Source organism: Pleurodeles waltl, chromosome 2_2, assembly GCF_031143425.1.
Source record: "Pleurodeles waltl isolate 20211129_DDA chromosome 2_2, aPleWal1.hap1.20221129, whole genome shotgun sequence".
NCBI classification, from domain to species: domain Eukaryota; kingdom Metazoa; phylum Chordata; class Amphibia; order Caudata; family Salamandridae; genus Pleurodeles; species Pleurodeles waltl.
The window spans coordinates 599,028,627-599,053,002 of NC_090439.1; the positions used below are offsets into that span (position 1 = coordinate 599,028,627).

Below are 24,376 nucleotides of genomic sequence, written 5' to 3' on the forward strand. Positions count from 1 at the left end.
CGTGCAATGATCTGACCACGGCTACGATGTTCCCATAAAGATACTAGCATATTTGATTAAGGTGAGCGTTCCTGAGGGGTGTTGTGTACTCAACTACTCGAGCATAACGTTGAGTAGTTTTTCTATTGAGTTGTTTCCTACTGTATTCGGAATGATGGCATTCGTTTCCTCTATTTCGTTTCCAGATTACATATTAGGATTCCTGCAGTATTATACTGGGATGTGATAATTAACTGCGTTCATCACACGAGGTCAGTGTTAGACCGGATTGGTTATTATTAGACGTGGTGGCACGAATAATTCTACTAGACATCATATTATTATTAGTCATCACAATAGTCACTCACACTTATTGCCTTTATAGATTTCCTAGACCACGATAAGAGTACCGTTGAACACAGGCCGTACCTGACTTTAAGGTATGTCTCAACTCTGATGGGGTTCACAGTTCCGATATTATCATAGGTTTGGACACATTTTCGCGCAATATCAGATCGGGATATCTATTATTATAGGACTGGTACTTTATATCTATATCTATCTATGTTTATTTTGTTGATCTTCCTGATACTTTGATAATGTATATCTGTGGGATAATAGGTCTTTCTCTCTCTTTCCTTCTTTCTCTCACTCTATATATACATATGCTTTGTTCTACATTCCTTACATCTCTCATTCTGGTGACGTTCATATTTATTTATAACTCTCTTCACACATCATCACTTGGTGATATAATTCCTATATGGTTGAGTATTGACTAGTTATGAGAACTTGACTCAAGATGTTTGACCCTTTATAAATGGATTGCAGCATATTTTCTATTGTCCAAATTTTGGGAGATTAAGTCACATATAGCATGTTTTGACTTGCACAAATTTCATGATAACTTCTGCTCTTAACTTGTCTGTCTGAGATGACATGTACTTAGATACAAATGTGTTCTCAATTTTACAGCCCTGATGAAGTCCGTGAGAGGGATCTCTCATTGGACGAAACACGTGTTGGCTGTGGAGGCTAATTGTACATGATTTCAAGGACATTTCCCTATTATGATTGAACTACTTCAAGAAATAAATTTATCCTGAACCAGAGCCTGGCGTGATTGCCTTTCACACAGAGGATCTATTACATCACCATACTCTTAAAACTTTACTCTTGTGAGTGCTCTGACAGCTGTTTGTTGTTACTGTCAGTTTCCTTTGAAACATTGGAGGAGTCAGGAAGATCCTCCTGTCATGAGCACCATGACATAAATAATCTGTGAATTCGACTGCATGGACTTACTGTGAGCGCCCGTTACCTATGTCCTTCTTCCTAGCGGCTTTTTTCTAATGCTGTCTTTGTTGGCGGTTTCCGCCACGGTCATAATTCCCTTTTTTTTCCGCCAGCCTGTTTGCGGCCTTACCGCCGCTTTAACACCGTCCGCCAGGGTTGTAATGACCCCCTATATGTATTACAACAGGGGCCACAACAGCATCTGCAGTCCAATCTGTAATGCCAAAGGTCCCTGGGGGCACACAAAGCACGGACACATGCCCACTGTGTCCCCGGAGTATTCTTTGTAATATGGCCTCTGGTGCCTTATAACCTCATCAGCTTCCAAAGCAATAGTTATTTTCTTATAATCTGGTTGCTCTCTGTTGCTGAAAAATAGCTGTCACTGCTGTCTTGCTTATACTGCCAAATCCACATAAGAAATGGATTTCACCTCTAAGCCTCATCATCTGGTAATGGGGCTTATTCTATAAATATTTTGAAAGATGCTCTCCTATATCCTGAGTAATTTTCACCTATATGTTCATTTCATTTTCAAGCATGTGTGCCACCAGGAAACAAAGGTTAAACTCCAGTTGACTTCATCTTGTTTTCTTTCTGATCTGACCCTGTTTTGTGCAAGTAGCTCCCTACCCCTTTCTGTGTCCCAATGAGCCATATTCAACACCCCTACAAAAGTTTAATGGGAGGTGCAAATGTACTTCCCAGGTTGCTGGCAATATAGTGACCAGGAGGGGAGGGATAGCCCAGCCATACTGATGATTTACAGTTTGATCTCAACTTGGTGCCTTGATCTTTCCAGCCCTGTCAGCAAGGCCCTGTTTACTTACAAACACAGACAAAAGATGGGTTTGGGTTACATTTGCATGGTTTATAGGCTACCTAATAAGCATGTTTAACCCCTTCGCTACCAGGTCTTATTCCTCTCAGATGCCAGGCCCTTTTTTGGCTATTTGGGGCAGTTCGCACTTAAGCCCTCAGACATTTTTGTTCACATAAGCTACACATGCCAAATTTGCATCCTTTTTTTCCAACACCCTAGGGATTCTACAGGTATGCAGAGTTTGTCTGTTCCCCTGGAGGAGAACAAGAAATTAGCCAAAATACAGCGAAAAGTTTAAACAAAATCAAATTGGAAAAAAGGGCTGCAGAAGAAGGCTTGTGGTTTTTTCCCTGAAAATAGCATCAACAAAGTGTTTGAGGTGCTAAAATCACCCTCTTCCAAGCTTCAGGAACAGGCAGACTTGAATCAGAAAAACATATTTTTCAACACAAATTTGGCATTTTATTGGGCCATACCCTATTTTTACTATTTGTTATGCTTTTAGCCTCCTTCCAGTTAGTGACAGAAATGGGTCTGAAACGAATGCTGAATCCTGGAAAGCTAAACATTTCTGAAAAGTAGACAAAATTCTCAATTCACCAAGGGGGCATTTGTGTAGATCCTACAGAAAATAACAATGAAAATAAAATAATATTGAAATTGAGTTGAAAAAAAGGAATTTTTCTCCATGTTTTACTCTGTAATTTTTTCTTGTGATGTCAGATTTTCAAAAGTAATATACTGCTACATCTGCTGGACTCTTCTGGTTGCGGGGATGTATTGAGCTTGTAGGTTCATCAAGAACCCTAGGTTCCCAGAGCCAACAAAGGAGCTGCACCTTGTAATGGGTATTCCTTGTATACCTGGTACACAGCAATTCATTTGGTGAAATACAAAGAGTGAAAAATCGGTACCAAGGAAACTTTTGTATTTCCAAAATTGGCACAGGATAAGGTGCTGAGAAGCAGTAGTTATTTGCAGATCTCTGAATTCCGGAGTGCCCATACTAGCATGTGAATACAGGGCATTTCTCAAATAAACGTCTATTTTACACACTGTCTTACATTTGGAAGGAACAAATGTAGAGAAAGACAAGGGGCAATAACACTTGTTCTGCTATTTTGTATTCCCCCTAAGTCTCCTGATAAAAACGGTAGCTCACTTGCATGGGTAGGCCTAATACCGGCGACAGGAAATGCAACATGGACATATCACATTTTCCAAAAGAAAACAGAGCTGTTTTTTACAAAGTGCCTAGCTTTGGATTTTAGCCTCTAGCTCAGCTGGCACCTAAGGAAACCTACCGTACCTGTGCATTTTTTTAAACTAGACACGTTAAGGAATCCAAGATGGGGTGACTTGTGGAGCTCTCACCAGGGTCTGTTACCCGGAATCCTTTGCAAACCTCAAAATGTGGCCAAAAAACACTTTTTCCTCACATTTCGGTGAAAGAAAGTTCTGGAATCTGAGAGGAGCCACACATTTCCTTCCACCCAGCATTCTCCCAAGTCTCCCGATAAAAATGGTACCTCACTTTTGTGGGTAGGCCTAGTGCTCTTGACAGGAAATGCCCCAAAACACAGCGTGGACACATCACAATTTCCCAAAGAAAACAGAGCTTTTTTTTTTGCAAAGTGCCGAGCTGTGGATTTTGGCCTCTAGCTCAGCCGACACCTATGGCAACCTACCAGACCTGTACATTTTTAAAAACTAGACATCAAGGGGAATCCAAGATCAGGTGACTTGTGGGGCTCTCACCAGGTTCTGTTACCCAGAATCCTTTGGCCCAAAAAAACACTTTTCCTCACATTTCGGTGACAGAAAGTTCTGGAATCTGAAAGGAGCTACAAATTTCCTTCCACCTAGCGTTCCTCCAAGTCTCCCGATACAAATGGTACCTCACTAGTGTGGTTAGGCCTAGTGCACGTGAAATGCCCCAAAACACTATGTGGACACATCAGAATGATCAAATACAAAACTACCTGTTTTTGAGGGGGGGGGGCTCCTGTGTTTCTGGTCCTGGGCTCAGAAGCCAAATAGGGAAACCTGCCAAACCCAAATATTTCTGAAAACTAGGCACCCAAGGGAGTCCAGGGAGGTGTAATTTGCATGGATCCCCCAGTGTTTTCTTGCCCAGAATCCTCAGCAAACCTCAAATTTAGCTAAAGAATCACATTTTTCCCACATTTCTGTGTGGGATCACCACACCGGGACAAATTTCCTATCACCCACCATTCCCCTCAGTCACCTGGTAAAAATGATACCTCACTTGTGTAGGTTAGACTAGCGCCTGTGACAGGGGAGAACCAAAAACATGTTGAAATTGAGGGGAACCAAAGCAGATCCAAAAGGGCAGTTTGACAAAAACATCTTTTAGGCTGACAAGTGGTACAGACTTTTTATCGGTATAGATGCGACAATGCTGGGTGGCTGGAATTTTGTGGATTCCTGCAGATTCTGGATGGTTCCATCACAAAAAAGTAGGAAAAATGTGTGATTTCCAGCAAAGTTGGTGGTTTTCAGGGCATTGTGGGTAAGAAAATGGTGCAGGATGCATGTGAAGCACACCACCCCGGATTCACCCAGATGTTTAGTTTTCAGATGTGTCTAGGTCTTGTGTCTTTTCTTACATGGCAGCGTCCCAAACCCAAAAAGTGCAGCCCTCACCATTCCAAGTGGGACGACTTTGAGAGTTAGGCAAGCTCCAATTGCCCAAATGTAAAACCAAAAACCAAAATAAGCAAATGTCCTCTTGCTTGCCATGTTTTAGTGTGCAGGGGAGAGCTGAAAGACTGATACCCCCTTCAGTTGGGGTGGGGCCATAACTTTGCCCATACTGGTTGGCAACCACCACCTCACTGTTTTTTTTTCAATTCCCTAGCATCTAGTGGGCTTTCTGCCCCCTGTGGAGTGGATCATGGGTAATTATCCCATCTGCCCACCGGTGGGCAGAATAACTTTGGCCCAATTTATTTGGGGTAGGGGTATGGCCAATCTTTCATGGTCTCTGGTTGGCTTTCTGCCTTCACTTAGGGGCAGATGGGCCTCACAAAAAAAGGCTGATGGGCAGATATGGCCAACAGTAATGTGCCCTCATGGGAAGCAACCCTCGCCCAAGGGGCTGCCCCCCCCCCAACAAAACACACACATACACAAACACCATTCCCTGGTGCCTAAGTGGTTTCTGCCCCTGGGGGCAGATCAGCCTAACTACAGTAGGCCGATCTGCCCCCGGGGGGGGGCAGAAATGGCCTGAAAACAAATTGGCTCCTTAGGAAGTGACTCCTGCTCAAGGGGCCACTCCTCTTATTCATATATATATATGGAAAAAAAAATCCCTGGTGTCTAGTGGTTTCTGCCCCCTTTGGGGCAGATTACCTAATAAAAAAAGGCCAATCAGCCCCAAGGGGGGCAGAAATGGGTGAAAAATTATTTGCCCACCACGGGATCGACCCTTTTCTAAGGGGTCGCTCTCCTCCTGCAAAAAAAAAAATAATAATAAACAATCCCTGGGGTCTTGAACTTTCTGCCTCCCCAAGAGCAGATTGGCCTAATAACACTAGGCCAATCCGCCCCCGGGGGGCAGAAAGGGCCTTCAAAAATTGTCCCCTTAGGGAGCGACCCTTGCCAAAGGGTCCGCTTCCCTTATTAATATATATACAAAAAAATAAAATCCCTGGTGTCTAGTGGGCATTTCTCATGCCAGATTAGTTTGCGATCGGGCAGCAGAAATGCTGAGAGAGACATCAAAGGAAAGGAAAGGCCTTTCCTTTCCTTTGATGCCTCTCCCGCCCCACCTCCCGGTTGGAAGATAAATGCATTTGCTGCTGGTGGGACGCTGCCGGCAGTAGCAGCGCCCCTTCCAGTTTCCTGCAGGCCGACATTCTCGCCGGACAAGGTAAGTCTGGGAGGGGGGCAGGAGGGCAGGGGTGTTGTATGTGAGGGTGTGGTGTCTGCCTGTGTGTTTGAATGTGTGTGTGTGTGCATGTGTGAATGCGTATGCATGTGAGTGAATAGGTGTATAAAAGTTGAAGTGGGTGCATGTCTGCATGTCAGTGTGTATACATGCCTGAACGGGTGTTAGGATGTCTGTATGTATGCTTGCCTGAATGCGTGTTGGTATGTATGAGTAAATGCATGTATGGATGAGTGTGACTGGATGAGTGTATGGAAGTGTAGGTGAATGGGTGTATGCGTGGTGCATGCCTGAGTGCGTGTATGTGGAGGTGTGTGGTGAGGGGCGCTGTGACTGTTAGTGGGGTGGGGGGATGATGTGAGTGTGTGTGGCTGTGTGCGTGTATGGCTTCAGGGGGTGGGGACAGTTGTGTGGTGGGTGCGCATCTGCTTGTGCATGAATGGATATCGTGTGTGTGAGTGTGTGCGTGCCTGCGGGTGTGTGCCTGTATGGGGTGTGGGGGTGTTTGTGAATGAATCAGAGGGGGTGGATGGGTGAGTGTCTGCATCGGAGGGGGTGGGGGTCAGTGAATGAATTGGAGGGGATGGGGGTGAGTGAATGAATCGGGGTGGGGCATTCGTTTGAATGGGGTGGGTGGGGGCGTTAGGTGCTTGCTGGAGGGTGTGGGGGAGCCACCTACCATTGACAGGGAAGCAATTCCCTGTCACCGGTAGGTCCTACAGCCATGGTTTTTGTTTCTTTGCTAACGCTGCGGAAACCATAGCAGTAGGCCAGCTCATAGTACTGCTGGTGGGACTCTGTGGGCCGCCGGGTCAGAGATTAACATCTCCAGCCCGGTGGCTCATACTGCCATGGCGGTATGAGTAGAGATGTGGCGGGTTGGCAGCGGCCAACCTGCCACACTCATAATGTGGCGGTAAACATTGCGAGCCTGTTGGCGGTGATACAGCCACATTAACTCTAGCAGTCAAAAGACTACCAGGGTCATAATGACCCCCATAATGTCGACAAGTCAACCTTTTTAGAAGGGTTCAAAGTTTAATGAGTATTGCCACCGTTTTAGTAAACGATGTATAAGGGGTAGTTAGTCATAGCAGGTCCGGGTATAACAATTTGTGTAGTAAATAAATTAATTAACCAATACCATGTATGCATAATCGATCATAGTAGAGTACTCAAAGTAGAAGAGGTGGAATATAGACATCCTAAACAGATCCACTAAAAGCAATATTACAATTATATTTATGAATACATACATCTTCATTTATGTATGCAAACATTCTTAGTTAACAATAAGGTGTTAAGGATATGAATATTTTCACCATCATCATTCAAACTTCCATTATTTCTAAAGAAAACATGTAAAAAGCATGTCTAAGGGTTTCAGAAAGGCCCAGCAGAATAAGGTAGATTGCGTATTTTAAACTTCTTTACTTTGAGGCCGTCCCATGTGGCACTGGGAGAGGATGTTCACTGCATAAAGAGTTACAAGACAACTCTTGGCGTCAGTGAACTTACCTAGTGAGCTGCAAGTAAGTAAATATTGCCCCATGCCATTGAGTCCGTAAGGTCTAAGGACGCTGATACTCAGTCTAGACTTTTTAAGCAAGGTTGAGCTTTGGAGACTTTGAACTTGTTGAAACATTTTCCAGCTTCAAATGATGTGTTGAGAGTCGATCTGACAGGTTATGAAGACATGGTACACAATATGTGTATAAAAAGGTCAGCTGGGCAAGTGTCCAAAGAGGTCTTGATTTTCAGCAGGAGGTGACAATATCCTGGTGAGAAAGCACTCTGAGTGCTACCGAAAGAAAGGAGCAGAATCAGGAGAGATGGAATATGTGAATAAAAGTTGGGGACAGAGGAAGACATTTTTACTGCAAGACAGGTATCCACATCTTGACCTTTTCCTTGAAATATTAAGCCAGGCAATCACAAAACTGCTAGGGACAGCAAGGTGTCCGGTTCAGAGATGATCCTGAAGAGTTCTATGGAAGTCAAGAAGCAAAGAATAAACTTTTCTAGGTTCTCTATATTCTTATTCTATTTATCTTATTGACCAGTTGATTTGGATCAATTCTTCAAATTGTGCTGCAATGTCTGGTTTGCAGTTTTTGAGGTTTGTGAGCTCTTTGAGGAGAAATTTTGGTTTGCATTTTCAAGAAGGGAGCAGATCCATGTGGATCGGCTAAGATGTTTAAGTCATCCAAAAACCAATTGTTCAAACATTGCCAATATGTTTGTTTGATAGGTATAAGAAAAGAGCTCTTTTGCCCATTTACCCCACCCCATTTTTTTAACTGATGATGAAGGTTGATCACTCTGTTGCACTAGGACCGTGCTAACCAGGCCCCATTGCATATGATCTTGAATTAGTCAATTGTGCACATTTGTGTACAGTTGTCAAGTTCCTAGTCCGCAAATGCCCATAGGACAGGGTGCATAATATTTAAAAAAGTAGGATATGTGTTCTTTACTTTTACGTTGCCTGCCAGTGAAAAATATTTGAAGTCGTTTTTTACTGTGGCAAGGTGGACTCTCTCATAGAAAAGCACTGGATTGCAATATAACACCGTATACTGCAAAACCTTTGTTTAGGAATAGCTAGAACCATGGTTCAAGGACTCAATTTGATAGGAATTTTAAATCCTATCTGCTGGTCAAGTCAGATGTTAAATAGAGCTTTTAGAAAGTTGACCATGCCAGAGTTAATTCTCAACTGCGTCCTGGCAGCCTGCTGGGAGGTGTGAATGGCTCCCAAGAGAGGGAATAAATGGGAATTGCTGGAAGCTGTGACATCCCCTTGACAGGATGGCCTAAGAGATGTACCAACCAGCTCCACAAGCTCCAGGGGATTCCCCTGTCACAAGCAGATGTAACTCCCACCTAGGCCTGCCCTATCATTGTCCAAGTGGCCATGGTGGTATCAATCCCAATTGGGGCTGTTCAATAACTCCTTTGCTTGTGGATTTCCTCTTTTCTCCAGCCACACCTTAGGGGTTTGCCCAGATCTCTGATGAGGTGACGAATGATTCTGCCAAGATGTATTTTGGCAGATCAAGGCACAGTGGGATTGTTTAGGGCCCGCCTCCCAGGAAATCATGTTAAAGTGTGTAGGGTTGCTCCTGGGAACATGTTCCCTATTAGATAGGGAGTTTCCCCCTGCCCAAAAGCTAGTGCCAGGCATACAAATACATAAAAGTGCACTCTGGGTATCTTTTTCAGAACACAGCTGGACTCAAGGAAGGCTGAAGAAGGACTACACCTGCTGAACCGTTTGGACTTCAAATAGAGGTCTCCACCAGTTTTGGGAAACTCCTGAAGCAATCCCAGCCAATGAAGCTCCAATTGTCAAGCAGAAATTTTGGGAGAGGGTTAATACTTGAGCTCTTAATATGAGTACAATGGGTCGTCTGACAAATTATTTCCTACTTGTCAAGCAGGAACCGTTACTTGAACTCTCTATGGATTTGACCATACCTGCTCGTGCTCGTTCTTTGTTTCTACAGTTTAGGTATGGCACTTCATCTGTGGATGCCTAGACCGTCCAATGGCTGCCAAATGGTTTTTGTGATAGCAAATACAAACTATTCCTGGTAGGCAAGGAAACGCTTCCTTTTTTTTCTGCTCCAAATACATGGTTCCAAGTAGAAAGTGGATTGTCCCTCTATGTAAAATCCTGTCCATTTATGACCATGTTAATGCCTACAGGCTTTGCTAAAGTGACCCATCTACAGTGGTAGTATATACCATTTCCAAATACTTGTCGGCTGCTTGGTTAATCTGCCGCAGAGCACTTAAGGCTCTTGGTAGAGGTGGCCCTGAGTGAGGGTCCACTATTGTTATTTTTTGCACATGGCCAGAAGCCTCAATGTTCCCTATTTATGCTGCTGTAGCTAACTGGTCATAATAACTGTTTTATATATTCTATTTATAATGTACATCTTTATACTATCTAAAATGTTCTTTTTTCTTTTCCAACTGTTGGTTGATAAGTTTTATGCTTGACGGTGAGAATTTATATTTTGATATGTCAATAGAAACGTGAACAAAACATGTCTGCACCTACTGTAGCCTGTGGGGAGAAGCCTCAAGGGCTGGACATGCTCCAAATTGAAGCCAGGACAGAAGACCAGACTCCAAGTGTTAGTTGGATAATCTCTTGTTAAGCTGTAGGGACACAAAAGCTGCAAGAAGCCCACCTTCCTGAAGATCCCAGATGACCAGTTCCACCTGGTCTTGCCCTGCTGGTGATTTGCCCTGGAGTGAGTCCTGATCCCATAGTGATGTCCCTGAGTTTCTGGGACCCTTGCATAAGTGTTAGAGAGTACTCCTCTTGCCTAGCTATAAAAGCTCTAACTGAGGATGATTTTCAAGGATTTTTGGTAAAAAAACAGAGGCTACACCCGAACTGCCACCAAGATGTAGTGACCAACTTTACACTGCCAGATGGATTAAACTTGGTGGTTTGCCTCACTGAGAGTACTGTGACTTCTAGAAATGTTTTTAAGTTTGAAGGTAGACATCTTCATCTAACAAAGGTACCGAAGGTGTCTGGCCCACGAGGTACCTTACTTGGCTTTCCTTGGGTGTGACTTTTGAATTTCTCCCACTCAGAGCTTTCCTATCAAAAGTCAATGGCTTGACTGGGATTTAGTTCAATGGCTATCCGGCTTCATTGAACAAATTTCAGCCAAAGCCTGCTTCTCTGCTCCACTAAGGATCCACTAATGATCTTAGACTTCAATTTCAGAGACGAAGGGGCTGATTTATATGTTGGCGGTATATATACTCCATTGCAACCCCAATGGAGTATCTATACCACCAACACAATGGTCCATCAACCCAATAAATATGCGAGAGGGCCAAACTCTTCGACGACCCTCCCGAATAAGGGCCATGGAAAAGATGGTTATATGCCCGCACCACCCATTCAGGATTGACCACTAAGTAGGCTGTCATTTGTAATTCATTTGCTTGATCTACTGTCACAGCAGATCCTGCTAATTCATTTCTTAATTTGGTGCAGGACTAAGGTAGCATGATGCAGCCCTGTACCAATCAGTTTTCATTTTTTTTATTTTAAAAAAGAAACAGAATCGGATTTTCTTTATCAGAATAAAAAAATGCAATGCCACTCTCACCAATGGGAGCATCATTAGCATTGTACAGTCCTTACTGCAGGACACATATAGACGTAACTGGACCTAGTCAGGAAAAGTGCCATTATTTCTTGAACAGGATTATGATTCACTTCAACTAATAATCCACTTTCTGACCGTGGATGCCCTCTTTTAGGACCACAGTAAAGGCTATAAAGATCCCTTTTAGGACTGGGATAAATTATGTCATCCAGGTATGAGGTAATGTTTGAAAGACTATCAAGACTATCAAGACTATCACTGTATTGTATTGTATTAGGTGGAGTTAGAAATCTATGGGACAGTATTGTGATCTATCAAGAAAGCGTGTATGGCTTGCTAATATCACATATACCTTTGTGTGAAAAAAGCAACTGGGATGATGGGAGCATTGAGGCTCATTGTTAGTGTGGGGTGCACAATTATTGTCCTTATAGTGAGGCACAAGTCAAAAATGTAGAATATAGCCTCTTTGCTAGTTTCCGCAGTACTGTCCAGTGCAGTAATATCCTGCGACACAACGTATTTAAACACATTTTAGATTTGCCACAGTTTCTTGCAAATTAATACTTGTACTATGAAAATTAAGTTTTGGTGATTTTCTGGCAGGAATGAGGGAGCCAGACAAGTAGTAACTTTATATGATTTGCGTATTGATTTGCATAGTAAGTGTCATGATTTTCTGGGGCAACACTTCTTATGAACTTGAACTCTGACCTTGGTCAGAAGTTAGAGGCCCTCCTCCACCCGCAGGCTTCTGCCTGCGCCTCATCCCTGGTGTCTAGTGGGAGAGCACTGCTTCCCCAAGGATACAAGATTACACAGAAGGACCGCCCCAACCAGCCCGAGGAGGGGGTATTGCCCACAAATCCAACATCCGGCTGAGCACAGGCTTCGAAGACCCCACTAGCCTGATGGAGCACCTCCATTCCAAACTACAGACCAACCCAACAACCACCCTCAGAGAAAGACTCATCTACCGCCAACCGCGACTCAGTGCACCCTTCTCCGAATCCATCACGGACTGCATCACCGCACCAGCCATCGCAGCCATCAACTACACCCTGCTAGGAGACCTGAACTTCCCCCTCGACAACCTACAAGACCCAACACTACATCCCGTCTAGACAACCTCCATGGCCTAGGGCTCCGACAGATCATGACAGAACCAACGCACCCAGCACAACACACCCTTCACCCCGTTTTCACAACAGGAACATCAATCACCTTCAGCCATACCTCTGAACTTCCATGGACAGACCACCGTTGCATCCACTTCAACTTCACCACACCCTCCACCCTCAGTCCTTGGCACCAACCATCTAGCAGAGACTGGGCAAGAGTCACCGATGACCAGCTAACCAACACCCTCGCTAACTCCACCCCCTCCTTCGCACACAACAATGACCCGAACTCCACAGCGTGCACTTTGCACAAATTGATTGCCGACTGAGCCAACAACATAGCCCCCTCAAGAAAAACAACAGCACCCACGCCAAGAAAGCCTGCTGGATCACCAAAGAAAATAAGGGATTCCAGGCGCACCTGTCGTCGACTCGAGAAAATCTGGAGAAACACCAAATCCACAGAAGCCCAAAACAACTTCACAATAGCCACCACCACACACCACCAACTCATCAGAAGCACCAAAAGAAAACCAATACAAGACAGAATCTCCTCACATGCACACAACAGCAAGGAACTTTTCAGCATCATCAAGGAGTTTGCCCAATCAACAGTGAAACAACAGACATCCCATCCTCACAAAACCTCTGCAACAGACTCAACACCTGCTTCCACAACAAAATCAAGACCATCTATGACAGCTTCAACAAGGACAACCCCTCCACCGGAAGCCGAAACCAACAAACCAACGATCACTAACTGGAACCCCCTCCCCACCGAAGCCTGAAGACGATGAAGTCCATACACTCCGGGGCACCCAGAGACCCATGCCCCCACCACATCTTCAACAGAGACACTGACATCATCGCCCCAAGCTCTGCCTCACCATCAACTGCTCCCTAGCTGATGCCTCCTTCCCCAATGACTGGATACACGCCGCAACAGACGACATCTGCTCCCTGTTGGAGAGGGGAGAGACAGCGGATCTCATCCTACTAGACCTCTCGGCAGCCTTCGACACAGTCTCACATCACACCCTGATAAGAAGACTCCATGAAGCCGACATCACAGACAAGGCTCTTGACTGGATCCATTCCTTCCTCTCCAGCAGAACTCAATGAGTGAGACTCGCCCCCTTCCTCTCAGACCCAACACCCACCACCTCAGCCCCACTCTGTTCAACATCTACATGACCCCACTGGCCGACATCATCAGGACCTATGGAATCAACGTCATCTCCTACTCAAACAACACCCAACTCATCCTCGCCAATGAACTCAAGACAGCCAGACACAACTTTCGTGAAGGCATTGAAGCAGTCGCCAACTGGATGAGAAAATAGCTGCCTCCAACTCAACGCAAACAAGACAGAAGTTCTCATCATGGGCCCACAACCAGAAGCATTTAAAAACTCATGGCCACCCACCCTCGGAAACCCACCCACCCACACGAACCAAGCCCAAAACCTTGGGATCATCCTAGACTCCAACCTAAACACGGACTACCAAATCGGCTCAGTCACTTCCACGTTTCCACACCCTCCACCTCCTACGCAAGACCTTCAAATGGATCCCCCTGGAACACAGAAAGACCGTTACACATGCCATTATCACCAGCAGACTGGACTACGACAATGCCCTCACGCCAGTATCAACAAGAAGCTCACCCGCAGACTACAGAACATCCAGAACGGCGCCGCCAGACTGGTCCTCGACCTGCTACAATACTGCCACATCTCTCAGCACCTGCGAACACTTCACTGGCTGCCAATATAAAAAAGAATGACCTTCAAGATCTTCATCCATGCCCACAAAGCCCTCCATGACCCCGGACCAGCCTACCTGAACAGCCGACTAAACTTCGACGTACCCCAAAGGACCCTCCGATCAGCCCTGCTCTGCCTCGCCGAAGTACCCTGTATCAGGAAATCAAGAACAGGGGGACGTTCTTTCTCCCACATCGCAGCCACGGGCCTGGAACACCCTCCTGCTTCACCTCAGAAAACTACCTCCCTCTTCAACGTCACAAAGGAGCTGAAGATATGGCTTTTTGGTTAACCACATCACTGATGGTAGCTTCAAAACACCTCATCCCACTGCGCCTTGAGATCCTTATGGGAGAGTAGCTGCACTACATAAGCAATGCCTGATTGATTGATATCGGAGCAAGAATAGAATGTTGGTGATGATGTCCCAGAGAATTAAAAATCGCTATTAAAATGTTGTGAACTATTTAGTCTTGCATTAATCTCCTTTGCATTTACTTTATTTTCATGTGGGCTTGCATTTGTCTACAGATGAGTATGTATAACTGCACCTGTGAAGGCACAAAACATTTAGGGGCATATTTATGACCTAGTTTGTGTCACGTTTGCACCACGCAATGCGGTACACGTACCATGCAAACCAAATTTTCTGTGGCCATGAGTAGCTTCATAAATATTGCTTAATTTAATGCAGCGCAAATGTCTGGTTTGCATTAACCTGCACTTGGGAGGTGTTTCCATGGGTGCTGCATGGGTGTTTCTCAGGCAACATCCATGGATTTTAACGCATTCCCAGATTTACCAGATGTAGTAGATCTGGAAATGTGCCCCAAAAATCTACACCTCCCCAGGTGAGGTGCAATGAGGAAAAATATCTTAAATTTTCATAGTTTTACCCCCTTTTTATGCGTGTTGTATTTAATTTCTGCATCACACATAGAAAGGAAAAACCCTCTCATAATTGTTTTAGTGCAGGAAAGTGTGTGCTCCTTCCTGCATGAAAACAATCCTGCATGCAACACAGGTATCCTTGCACCGTGCCTGCGTTGGAGCTAGGCTGCCAAAAGGGTGCCAGTGCAGGGGAAAGGACAGCAATGCACTGTATTGCACATTCCTGCCCTTTCCCAGTGACGTAGCGCAGTAAGGATACTGGGAAAGGGATGCTACGCTGCGCACTGTTTCTTAAATATGACCCTTAGACTATGTTTATAATGGCCATGCGTAACATTTTTTTGTTTTCCAGAAACAAACTCTCAAAGCTGGACTTTGTTTATGAAGAACTAAAAAAATAATGCCTCTCATACCCCGAAAGATCTCTATTATTGTGTGGGAGACATTATTTTCTTCTTCATTTAGGTCATTGTTGCTTTCCTGCCGGAAGTCTCAAAGGTCATGTGGTACACCACATACACTTTGCCACCTATTCAGCTAATGCTGTGTACCTTGATACTTTGCAATCATTTGGAAGGTCAAGGTATATAAGTTGGGCAAAGCTCCAAAAAGTATTCAGTTCTTTTGGATCTGCTGAAGCCTCAACACCTCAAAGAAAACTTTGCAAGAAGTCTTAGTTTTTTTTCCTACTCACCCTGAAGATGAAACCTGTCTCAATCACAAAGTTTGAACAGGTTCTTCCTTCAATTTTGCCCCAACTTTCAAAGAATTTCATTTGGGAACTCAGGCCATGGATTTCGGCCAGTAAAGGGCATCTTGCCTATGTCCTCAACAACACAGCCAAATGCTCAGTTCCAACTGGACCTGTATTTTTTTCCAGGATGATGCTTTTTAGCCTTGGGAAAAGTTGAAGTACAGTAGTGGGCATCAAAAACCATCGTCAATGTGTTTAGGATTAACATTGCTCCCAACATTTTGCATCAAAAAAAGTTATTTGCTTTAGATAATAAAGCTTCTTGAGAAGGTTTGGAGAATCGTACTTGGGAATGCATTTAAACCGTCGCCCAAACACAATGTTTCAGGCGATCATACTCAAGCTTGAAATCACTTCCTTGCATGATCTGGCAAGCATGCTGTCTGAAATTGGGTCTTTGGTTGACAGTCAGGTGTCCTGCCATTTGATAAAGTTTGTTTTGACCAATGACTTTGTGTTTCACCACTGCGCATATTAGTTGCTCAATGTTCACCACTAGCACATGGTATGTTTTGTTCAGTTGAGCCGCCTATTGGCTTTGACATGCTGTATCCAGTCTAGCCGCCTATTGGCTTTGACATTGCATGCCTATTGACTTTGACATGATATTATATATTGCATTTTGTATTCAGCTTAACTGCCTATTGGCTTTGACATGATATTCAGCTTAACTGCCTATTGGCTTTGACATGATATTATATATTGCATTTGGTATTCAGCTTAACTGCCTATTGGCTTTGACATGATATTCAGCTTAACTGCCTATTGGCTTTGACATGATATTAGACATTGCATTTTGTATTCAGCTCCGCTGCCTTTTGGTTTTGACATGATATTATACATTGCATTTTATATTCAGCTCAGCTGCCTATGGGCTTTGACATGATATAAGACATTGCATTTTGTATTCAGCTTAGATGCCTATTGGCTTTGACATGACACTAGACATTGCATTTGATATTTAGGTTAGCTGCCTATTGCCTTTAACATGACATTGCATTTGATATTTAGGTTAGCTGCCCATTGCCTTTAACGTGGAGTTAGACATTGCAGTTGAGAATCTAAGCTGTATTTTTCCAAACTGTGTTTTTGCACCAGAGAACCAAGATGTTTTGCTCTCACAGTAGACTAGACCTGATAAGAGAGAGTACATGGGCGTCGTTTCTCTTCCCTTGAGCTTGGGAACAGGAGTAGTCTTGGAGACCTGGCCAGTCTCCAAAAGGCTTGCTCAGTTTCCCGGGTCTGAGAGGAGGGGGCACACCTTTGTAACGAATGTAACAGGCTGCAGAGAGTCAGATTCGAATCTGCCGGACCTCGTGCTGGAGCTTGGCGCAGGCTGCCAGCAATCCCGTGTGGGTAGATGAATCTCTCTTTCTCGCGGCTGACAGGGGTCCTCAGCTTGCAGACCTTAGAAAGATGAAGCTGTGAATAGTTCCCACACGGTGAAGTATTTGTTTTGCTTTGCATTCAACATCTTATAAATATAACCTGCTGTGTATATTGCAAACTGATATATTTTGTTTGATTAACGCGGACTTGAAAGCTACTAATTCGTCATTCATTCATAAACATTGTGGTTGGGGAAGAATAAAATAACAATAAAAGTCTTCTTTGACCTCACAAGTGCATTTCTGTTGTGTTATGTTAGTGCTTAGAAACTAAATAAGAGGAAAGCACTACAATTGGTACCTGGAGTCGTGGGGTCGGTCATTAAGAGGTGATTAAACGGTTTGACGAGTTAGTAGATTTCTAAGTGCACACTTTAAAAGTGTAATTGTTTTTTGTTGTTTGGAGAATTACAGAAATTGTTTTCTGTTTGGAGAATCACAGTAGCACGGCAGACCATGTCTGAGAATACATGTGTTGATGAACTGCCTGATGGTGCTAAGAAAAACTGTGAATTGTTTTCTGTTTGGGGAATTACAGAAGAAAATGCATGTGTAGCTAAAATGCCTGATGTTGTTTTGAGAAATAATTCCCGTTGTATATATGTAGAAAACGTGTGTTTTGGAAGTAATGATGACAGAAAGGTCTGGATACCTTTATCTGCTTACAGAGAAATGCAGGAGAAATGTAGGAAGTTGGAACATGAAAATAGGAATTTACGTGAGCAAATTAGCCCGACTGAAAGTTATAAAAAGGCTGTTTTTGAAGAATCTTTCTTGTCCCATTCCAGTAATGAGGGGGTTAAGACAGCTCCGAGCTGCACTGAGTTTCCGTGTGAGCCAGGGTTTTTGGCAGATAAAATGCATTCCTTAACTGATTACGAGTTACCGTTGCAAAATGCCCAAGTAAAAGGAAAGATTTTAGAGAAAGAGACACCGAGTTTCATTAGCTTGTTTGATTTTTGGAAAAAGAATAGCCCTCATTTGAGTGAAATCCTAACACTTTTGTATATGGTCACTGTGAAAAATTATATGCAGTTGCGCGCTTGTGATTTGGCAAATGAAATAATGCAGACTTTAGGTTTCTGCGCAGTGCAAGAAGGAAATACTTATGTACATGTAATTCAAGAACAAGGGAAGAAAATACTGCCCCTAGCTAGAATCATACAATGGATCTGGTACTTGCAAGACAGGGCTAGAGTACCACAGATAAAAGAGTTACCAATGAAATTGTGTGCACCATTTGAATTCGTGTCTACTGAAGATAAAAAGCATGTTTGTTTTACTAATGATTCATTGACTGAAATGTTGTTTTCTGGCACCGTAGAAGGAACAGCGTTGTATAATGTGTGTCAGATTTTAAAGCAAGAGCTACGTGAGATGTGTCATTTTTATGCTGATTTTTGGTTCTTTGATAATGTTTTAGCACCTAACTGGTTCAATTACCTTGCAGATGTTAATGAGAAAAATGCAGAGAGAGAAGTGTTCACCCAGAATTCTGCCTTAGTGGGGATGGCTATGTGGGTGCACCAGAAATGTGAAAAAGCCACTTACAGGTGGGCAGAGATGAGAGAGATGCACATTCCCCTAGATTTGATAAAAACTGTGCAGCATGCACAAAAGCAATCTGTCATGCAAGCAGTCACAGAGCAGTTGGGGAGAGGAAAGTTACCAGAACAGAAATGGCAAATTGATCAGGTTTTAGGGAGAGTGATTGCTGCAAATTACCAAGGAAAAATCGAAATTATGCTGATACCTAGAAAAGAATCTGATTCATTCATACAAATTGGAGACAGAATGGCCCAAATTGACAAAAGTGCAGTGAATGGAGGTTTGGTAAAGAATGAGTCTGCCCCAGCCCTTCTGACAGTGCAAGAAAAAGGAAGCTGTGGCGCAGCAGATAAAAACCTCAGTACTGATGTGTGGGCTGAAGCCCCAAGTGACCCTCCAGAACCTGCAGAAAATATAACAAAGGGCCCCAAAAACGTCCTGCTGATTATAAAACAGGGAAAGAAAGAGGAAGGGTGCAGTTTAAATGAAAAATGTTATTTGCAAGAAAAGTCATACTTGTTTCTTTTGCAGATCCGACCACGTTTCGCCACTGTCCCTGAGTGCGCTGTGTGGTCCCCCTTCCGGTGTGTGCGTGTGGGGTCGGGGAAGGGACCTAATCCCCAACCTGAACCTGGCTGAGTAAAGTGCCAGCACCATGGATCCATTTTGCGCAAACTGCGCCTTCAGTTCAAGTTCAACTTGTTTGCTGTGTTTTTTTTTTTTCCCCTCTCGTATGGAACTCTGACTTTTGCTTACCTTCCAGAAAACCTTTCAGGTGGACCGTGCACCTTTACATGAGCAGAACTCATGCCACATCAAATTGCTAACACTGTTGAATTAGAGACTCATTCAGAAAAAAAAAAAAAATTGCCCAGTCTTTTCTATGTAGATGTATCTGATGTGAAAGGTTATGAAATCAATGTGTTAATTCACTTCTATTGCTTTACAGGGATTGCTTTGATCATAATGTTTTTTTTTGTGCTGATGTTTTTTTTTTTTTTTTTTTTTTTTTTTTTGTTTGAAATATGAGATATGTGAAACAAAAATTAATTGGTCAAAGGGCGGAATGTCCTGCCATTTGATAAAGTTTGTTTTGACCAATGACTTTGTGTTTCACCACTGCGCATATTAGTTGCTCAATGTTCACCAGTAGCACATGGTATGTTTTGTTCAGTTGAGCCGCCTATTGGCTTTGACATGCTGTATCCAGTCTAGCCGCCTATTGGCTTTGACATTGCATGCCTATTGACTTTGACATGATATTATATATTGCATTTTGTATTCAGCTTAACTGCCTATTGGCTTTGACATGATATTCAGCTTAACTGCCTATTGGCTTTGACATGATATTATATATTGCATTTGGTATTCAGCTTAACTGCCTATTGGCTTTGACATGATATTCAGCTTAACTGCCTATTGGCTTTGACATGATATTAGACATTGCATTTTGTATTCAGCTCCGCTGCCTTTTGGTTTTGACATGATATTATACATTGCATTTTATATTCAGCTCAGCTGCCTATGGGCTTTGACATGATATAAGACATTGCATTTTGTATTCAGCTTAGATGCCTATTGGCTTTGACATGACACTAGACATTGCATTTGATATTTAGGTTAGCTGCCTATTGCCTTTAACATGACATTGCATTTGATATTTAGGTTAGCTGCCCATTGCCTTTAACGTGGAGTTAGACATTGCAGTTGAGAATCTAAGCTGTATTTTTCCAAACTGTGTTTTTGCACCAGAGAACCAAGATGTTTTGCTCTCACAGTAGACTAGACCTGATAAGAGAGAGTACATGGGCGTCGTTTCTCTTCCCTTGAGCTTGGGAACAGGAGTAGTCTTGGAGACCTGGCCAGTCTCCAAAAGGCTTGCTCAGTTTCCCGGGTCTGAGAGGAGGGGGCACACCTTTGTAACGAATGTAACAGGCTGCAGAGAGTCAGATTCGAATCTGCCGGACCTCGTGCTGGAGCTTGGCGCAGGCTGCCAGCAATCCCGTGTGGGTAGATGAATCTCTCTTTCTCGCGGCTGACAGGGGTCCTCAGCTTGCAGACCTTAGAAAGATGAAGCTGTGAATAGTTCCCACACGGTGAAGTATTTGTTTTGCTTTACATTCAATATCTTATAAATATAACCTGCTGTGTATATTGCAAACTGATATATTTTGTTTGATTAACGCGAACTTGAAAGCTACTAATTCGTCATTCATTCATAAACATTGTGGTTGGGGAAGAATAAAATAACAATAAAAGTCTTCTTTGACCTCACAAGTGCATTTCTGTTGTGTTATGTTAGTGCTTAGAAACTAAATAAGAGGAAAGCACTACATCAGGTTACCCCCTGTTCAAGCAAGGACCCTCACTCTAGTCAGGGTAAAAGAGAATCACCCTCAGCTAACCCCTGCTTACCCCCTTGGTAGCTTGGCAGAGCAGTAGGCTTAACTTCAGAGTGCTAGGTGTAAAGTATTTGTACAAACACACACAGTAACTTAATGAAAACACTACGAAATGACACAACACCAGTTTAGAAAAATAGGCAATATTTATCTAAACAAAACAAGACCAAAACGACAAAATTCCACAATACACAAGTCAAGTTATTAATAAAAATGCAAAAAGAGTCTTTTGAGTAGTTTTAAACATACACTAATGCTGTCAGCGTGAAAAATTACCTTGGGTTTGTCAAAAATAACCCCGCACGGTCGAATGCGTGTCAAAAAGGGCTTGCGATGCGTTGATTCCACTCACGAGCGGGACCTTACGTCGTTTCTCCTTTCGCCAGGTCGGGGAAACTTGTTTCTTCTCTCCGCAGGAGAGTGATGCTTCGATCCGGTCAGAGCTCTCGGGTCCGGGCAGGCCTTGCGTTGTTTTTCCACACCCAACAGTACTTGAGTCGAATATCCAGCCGCACGATGATCCGAAAACCCCGCAGCCCAGGTTGTGATCTCCCAGCCTCCGTCAGCGATGCTGCGCCTCGTTTCTCCTGCTCCGTGCGGCAATTCTTCGGTCACGGTTCCTTCGAGAGTTGATTCTCAGCTGCGGAGCCAGCGGCACGTCGTTTCTTCAGCCGCAGACCAGAGTCGCATCGATCTTTTCCCAGCACAGTGCTCTGTGCATGGATTTCCTTGTCTTTAGGCTGCCATCTTCTCCTTTCAGGGCCCCAGGATCTGGATGGGCACCACAGGGCAGAGTAGGAGTTTCTCCAGCGACTCCAGGTGCTGGCAGAGAGAAGCCTTTGCTGTCCCTGACACTTCAAACAACAGGAGGCAAGCTCTAAATCAAGCCCTTGGTGATTTCTTCTCAAGATGGAAGGCACACAAAGTCCAGTCTTTGCCCTCTTACTCTGGCAGAAGCAGCAACTGCAGGATAGCTCCACATAGCACAGTCACAGGCAGGGCAGCTCTTTTTCCTCAGCTCTTCAGCTCTTCTCCAGACAGAGGTTCCTCTTGTTTCCAGAAGTGTTTCTAAAGTCTGTGGTTTTGGGTGCCCTTCATATACCCAATTTCACCTTTGAAGTAGGCCTACTTCAAAGTAAAGTCTCTTTTGAATGTGAAATTCTGCCTTGCCCAGGCCAGGCCCCAGACACTCACCAGGGGGTTGGAAACTGCATTGTGTGAGGACAGGCACAGCCCTTTCAGGTGTAAGTGACCACTCCTCCCTCCTAGCACAGATGGCTCATCAGGAAATGCAGACTACACCCCAGCTCCCTTTGTGTCACTGTCTAGTGTGAAGTGCAACCAGCCCAACTATCAAACTGACCCAGACAGGGAATCCACAAACAGACACAGAAATGGTATAAGCAAGAGAATGCTCACTTTCTAAAAGTGGCATTTTCAAACACACAATCTTAAAATCAACTTTATTAAGAGATGTATTTTTAAATTGTGAGGTCAAAGACCCCAAACTCCAAATGTCCATCCGCTCCCAAAAGGAATCTACACTTTAATCAGATTTACAGGTAGCCCCCATGTTAACCTACGAGAGGGACAGGCCTTGCAATAGTGAAAAACAAATTTAGCAATATTTCACTGTCAGGACATATTAACCACATTACTATATATCCTACCTTAACCATACACTGCACCCTGCCCTTGAGGCTACTTAGGGCCTACCTTAGGGGTGTCTGACATGTAAGAAAAAGGAAAGGTTTAGGCCTGGCAAGTGGGTACACTTGCCAAGTCGAATTTACATTTAAAACTGCACACACAGACACTGGAGTGGCAGATCAGAGACATGATTACAGAGCTACTTATGTGTGTGGCACAACCAGTGCTGCAGGCCCACTAGTAGCATTTGATTTACAGGCCCAGGAACCTCTATTGCACTTTACTAGGGACTTACTAGTAAACCAAATATGCCAATCATGGATAAACCAATCAACAATACAATTCACACAGAGCATATGCACTTTAGCACTGGTTAGCAGTGGTAAAGTGCTCAGAGTTCAAAAACCAACAGCAACAGGTCAGAAACAAATAGGAGGCAGGAGGCAAGCAGATTGGGGATGACCCTGCATAAGCAAAAAAGTCCAACACATGCATTCATTTGCATTTAGTATCTTTCAAGGAGCACAATAAAATTAAATAGTTATACTGAAAGGCGCACCAAAGCAGTGAAATAAGATAAGCTGTATTGTCAGTAAGGCAGATGCAGAAATGAAAAGCCCTGTATGTTCAGTTAGTTGAGATTATCTAGGTCCTTCAAAGCAAGAGGTGACCAACTCTGTGACTACAATTTCTAGCAGAAGAGATTTTGACTATTTAGAAAAGAAATATTGACTAGAAAAGAAATCTTCCACTTCCTTCATAAAGTAGAGCAGAGGGTTAATATGCCTTCTGTAAAGAACAAAACAGTATGTTATGTGGATAGCTGAGTGGATTATTAAAGCTAGCCTTTAGCAGTTCTTTAAAACAAATGAAATGTATGTGAGAGGTGCTATGGAAGGATGAGGGGAACTTTTGCCGTGTGGTGGTGAGGGAATCTGTGGAGGAGGTCATGGGGGTGGGGGAGGGCAAAAAAAGACCATTGCACTGGGTGCAACCCCCTTTAAAACCGGCCCTGTTAGCCACACTGCTTCTTTCAAGTAGATTCTCAGTTAAATCTTTATGTATGAGAATCTATTTAAATGGTGCAGGATGGGGAAGAAAACATTACAGAAATCTTACAATCACAACATAGAAAATAGATGTAGAATAATTGTAAGGTTTAGCACTGCTACCGTTCAATTGATAGAGACATAGCATCTACAAATAGGCATGGCACAACAGTCTTACGGTGCTCAGACAGTGATTATATCAAACACCATTATCAATAGAGACGATGACATACGTATACACAACTCAAAGAGTAACTGCTGTAGCATATAGGTCTACTCTCGTAGAAGACTCACAATAAGTGTCTTGAACCTCACATAGATTTCCGAACAAAACATACATTTTGCTGTTAAATACTAAATGGAGATTTTCGATTTTGTATAGGCAACTACAATCCCCCGCCCCAAAAATGATATATTGTTCATGAACAAAATTCTATTTTTGCCCTGCAGTTTTACCAAATTATATTAGTAAATGCTTGTTTCGCCCCAAACACCGCCTTGTCCGTTTTCTCAACCACTGCCTCACATGGACATGTTTTACCAAATTATATTAGTAAATGCTTGTTTCGCCCCAAACACCACCTTGTCCGTTTTCTCAACCACTGCCTCACATGGACATGTTTTGATTTTTATGCTCTTATACCATCAT

The 24,376-nt window shown here is 43.5% G+C and overlaps 1 protein-coding gene across 1 annotated transcript; it reads left to right on the plus strand.

Moving 5' to 3' along the window:
• The first annotated feature begins 17,140 nt into the window (after positions 1-17,140).
• Positions 17,141-20,887, plus strand: LOC138282495 (uncharacterized). Its single transcript, XM_069220142.1, has 2 exons — positions 17,141-18,631; positions 19,158-20,887. Exons 1-2 carry the CDS (start codon positions 17,535-17,537, stop codon positions 19,267-19,269), a joined length of 1,209 nt encoding a protein of 402 aa, XP_069076243.1. The 5' UTR covers positions 17,141-17,534; the 3' UTR covers positions 19,270-20,887.
• The last annotated feature ends 3,489 nt before the right edge of the window (positions 20,888-24,376 follow it).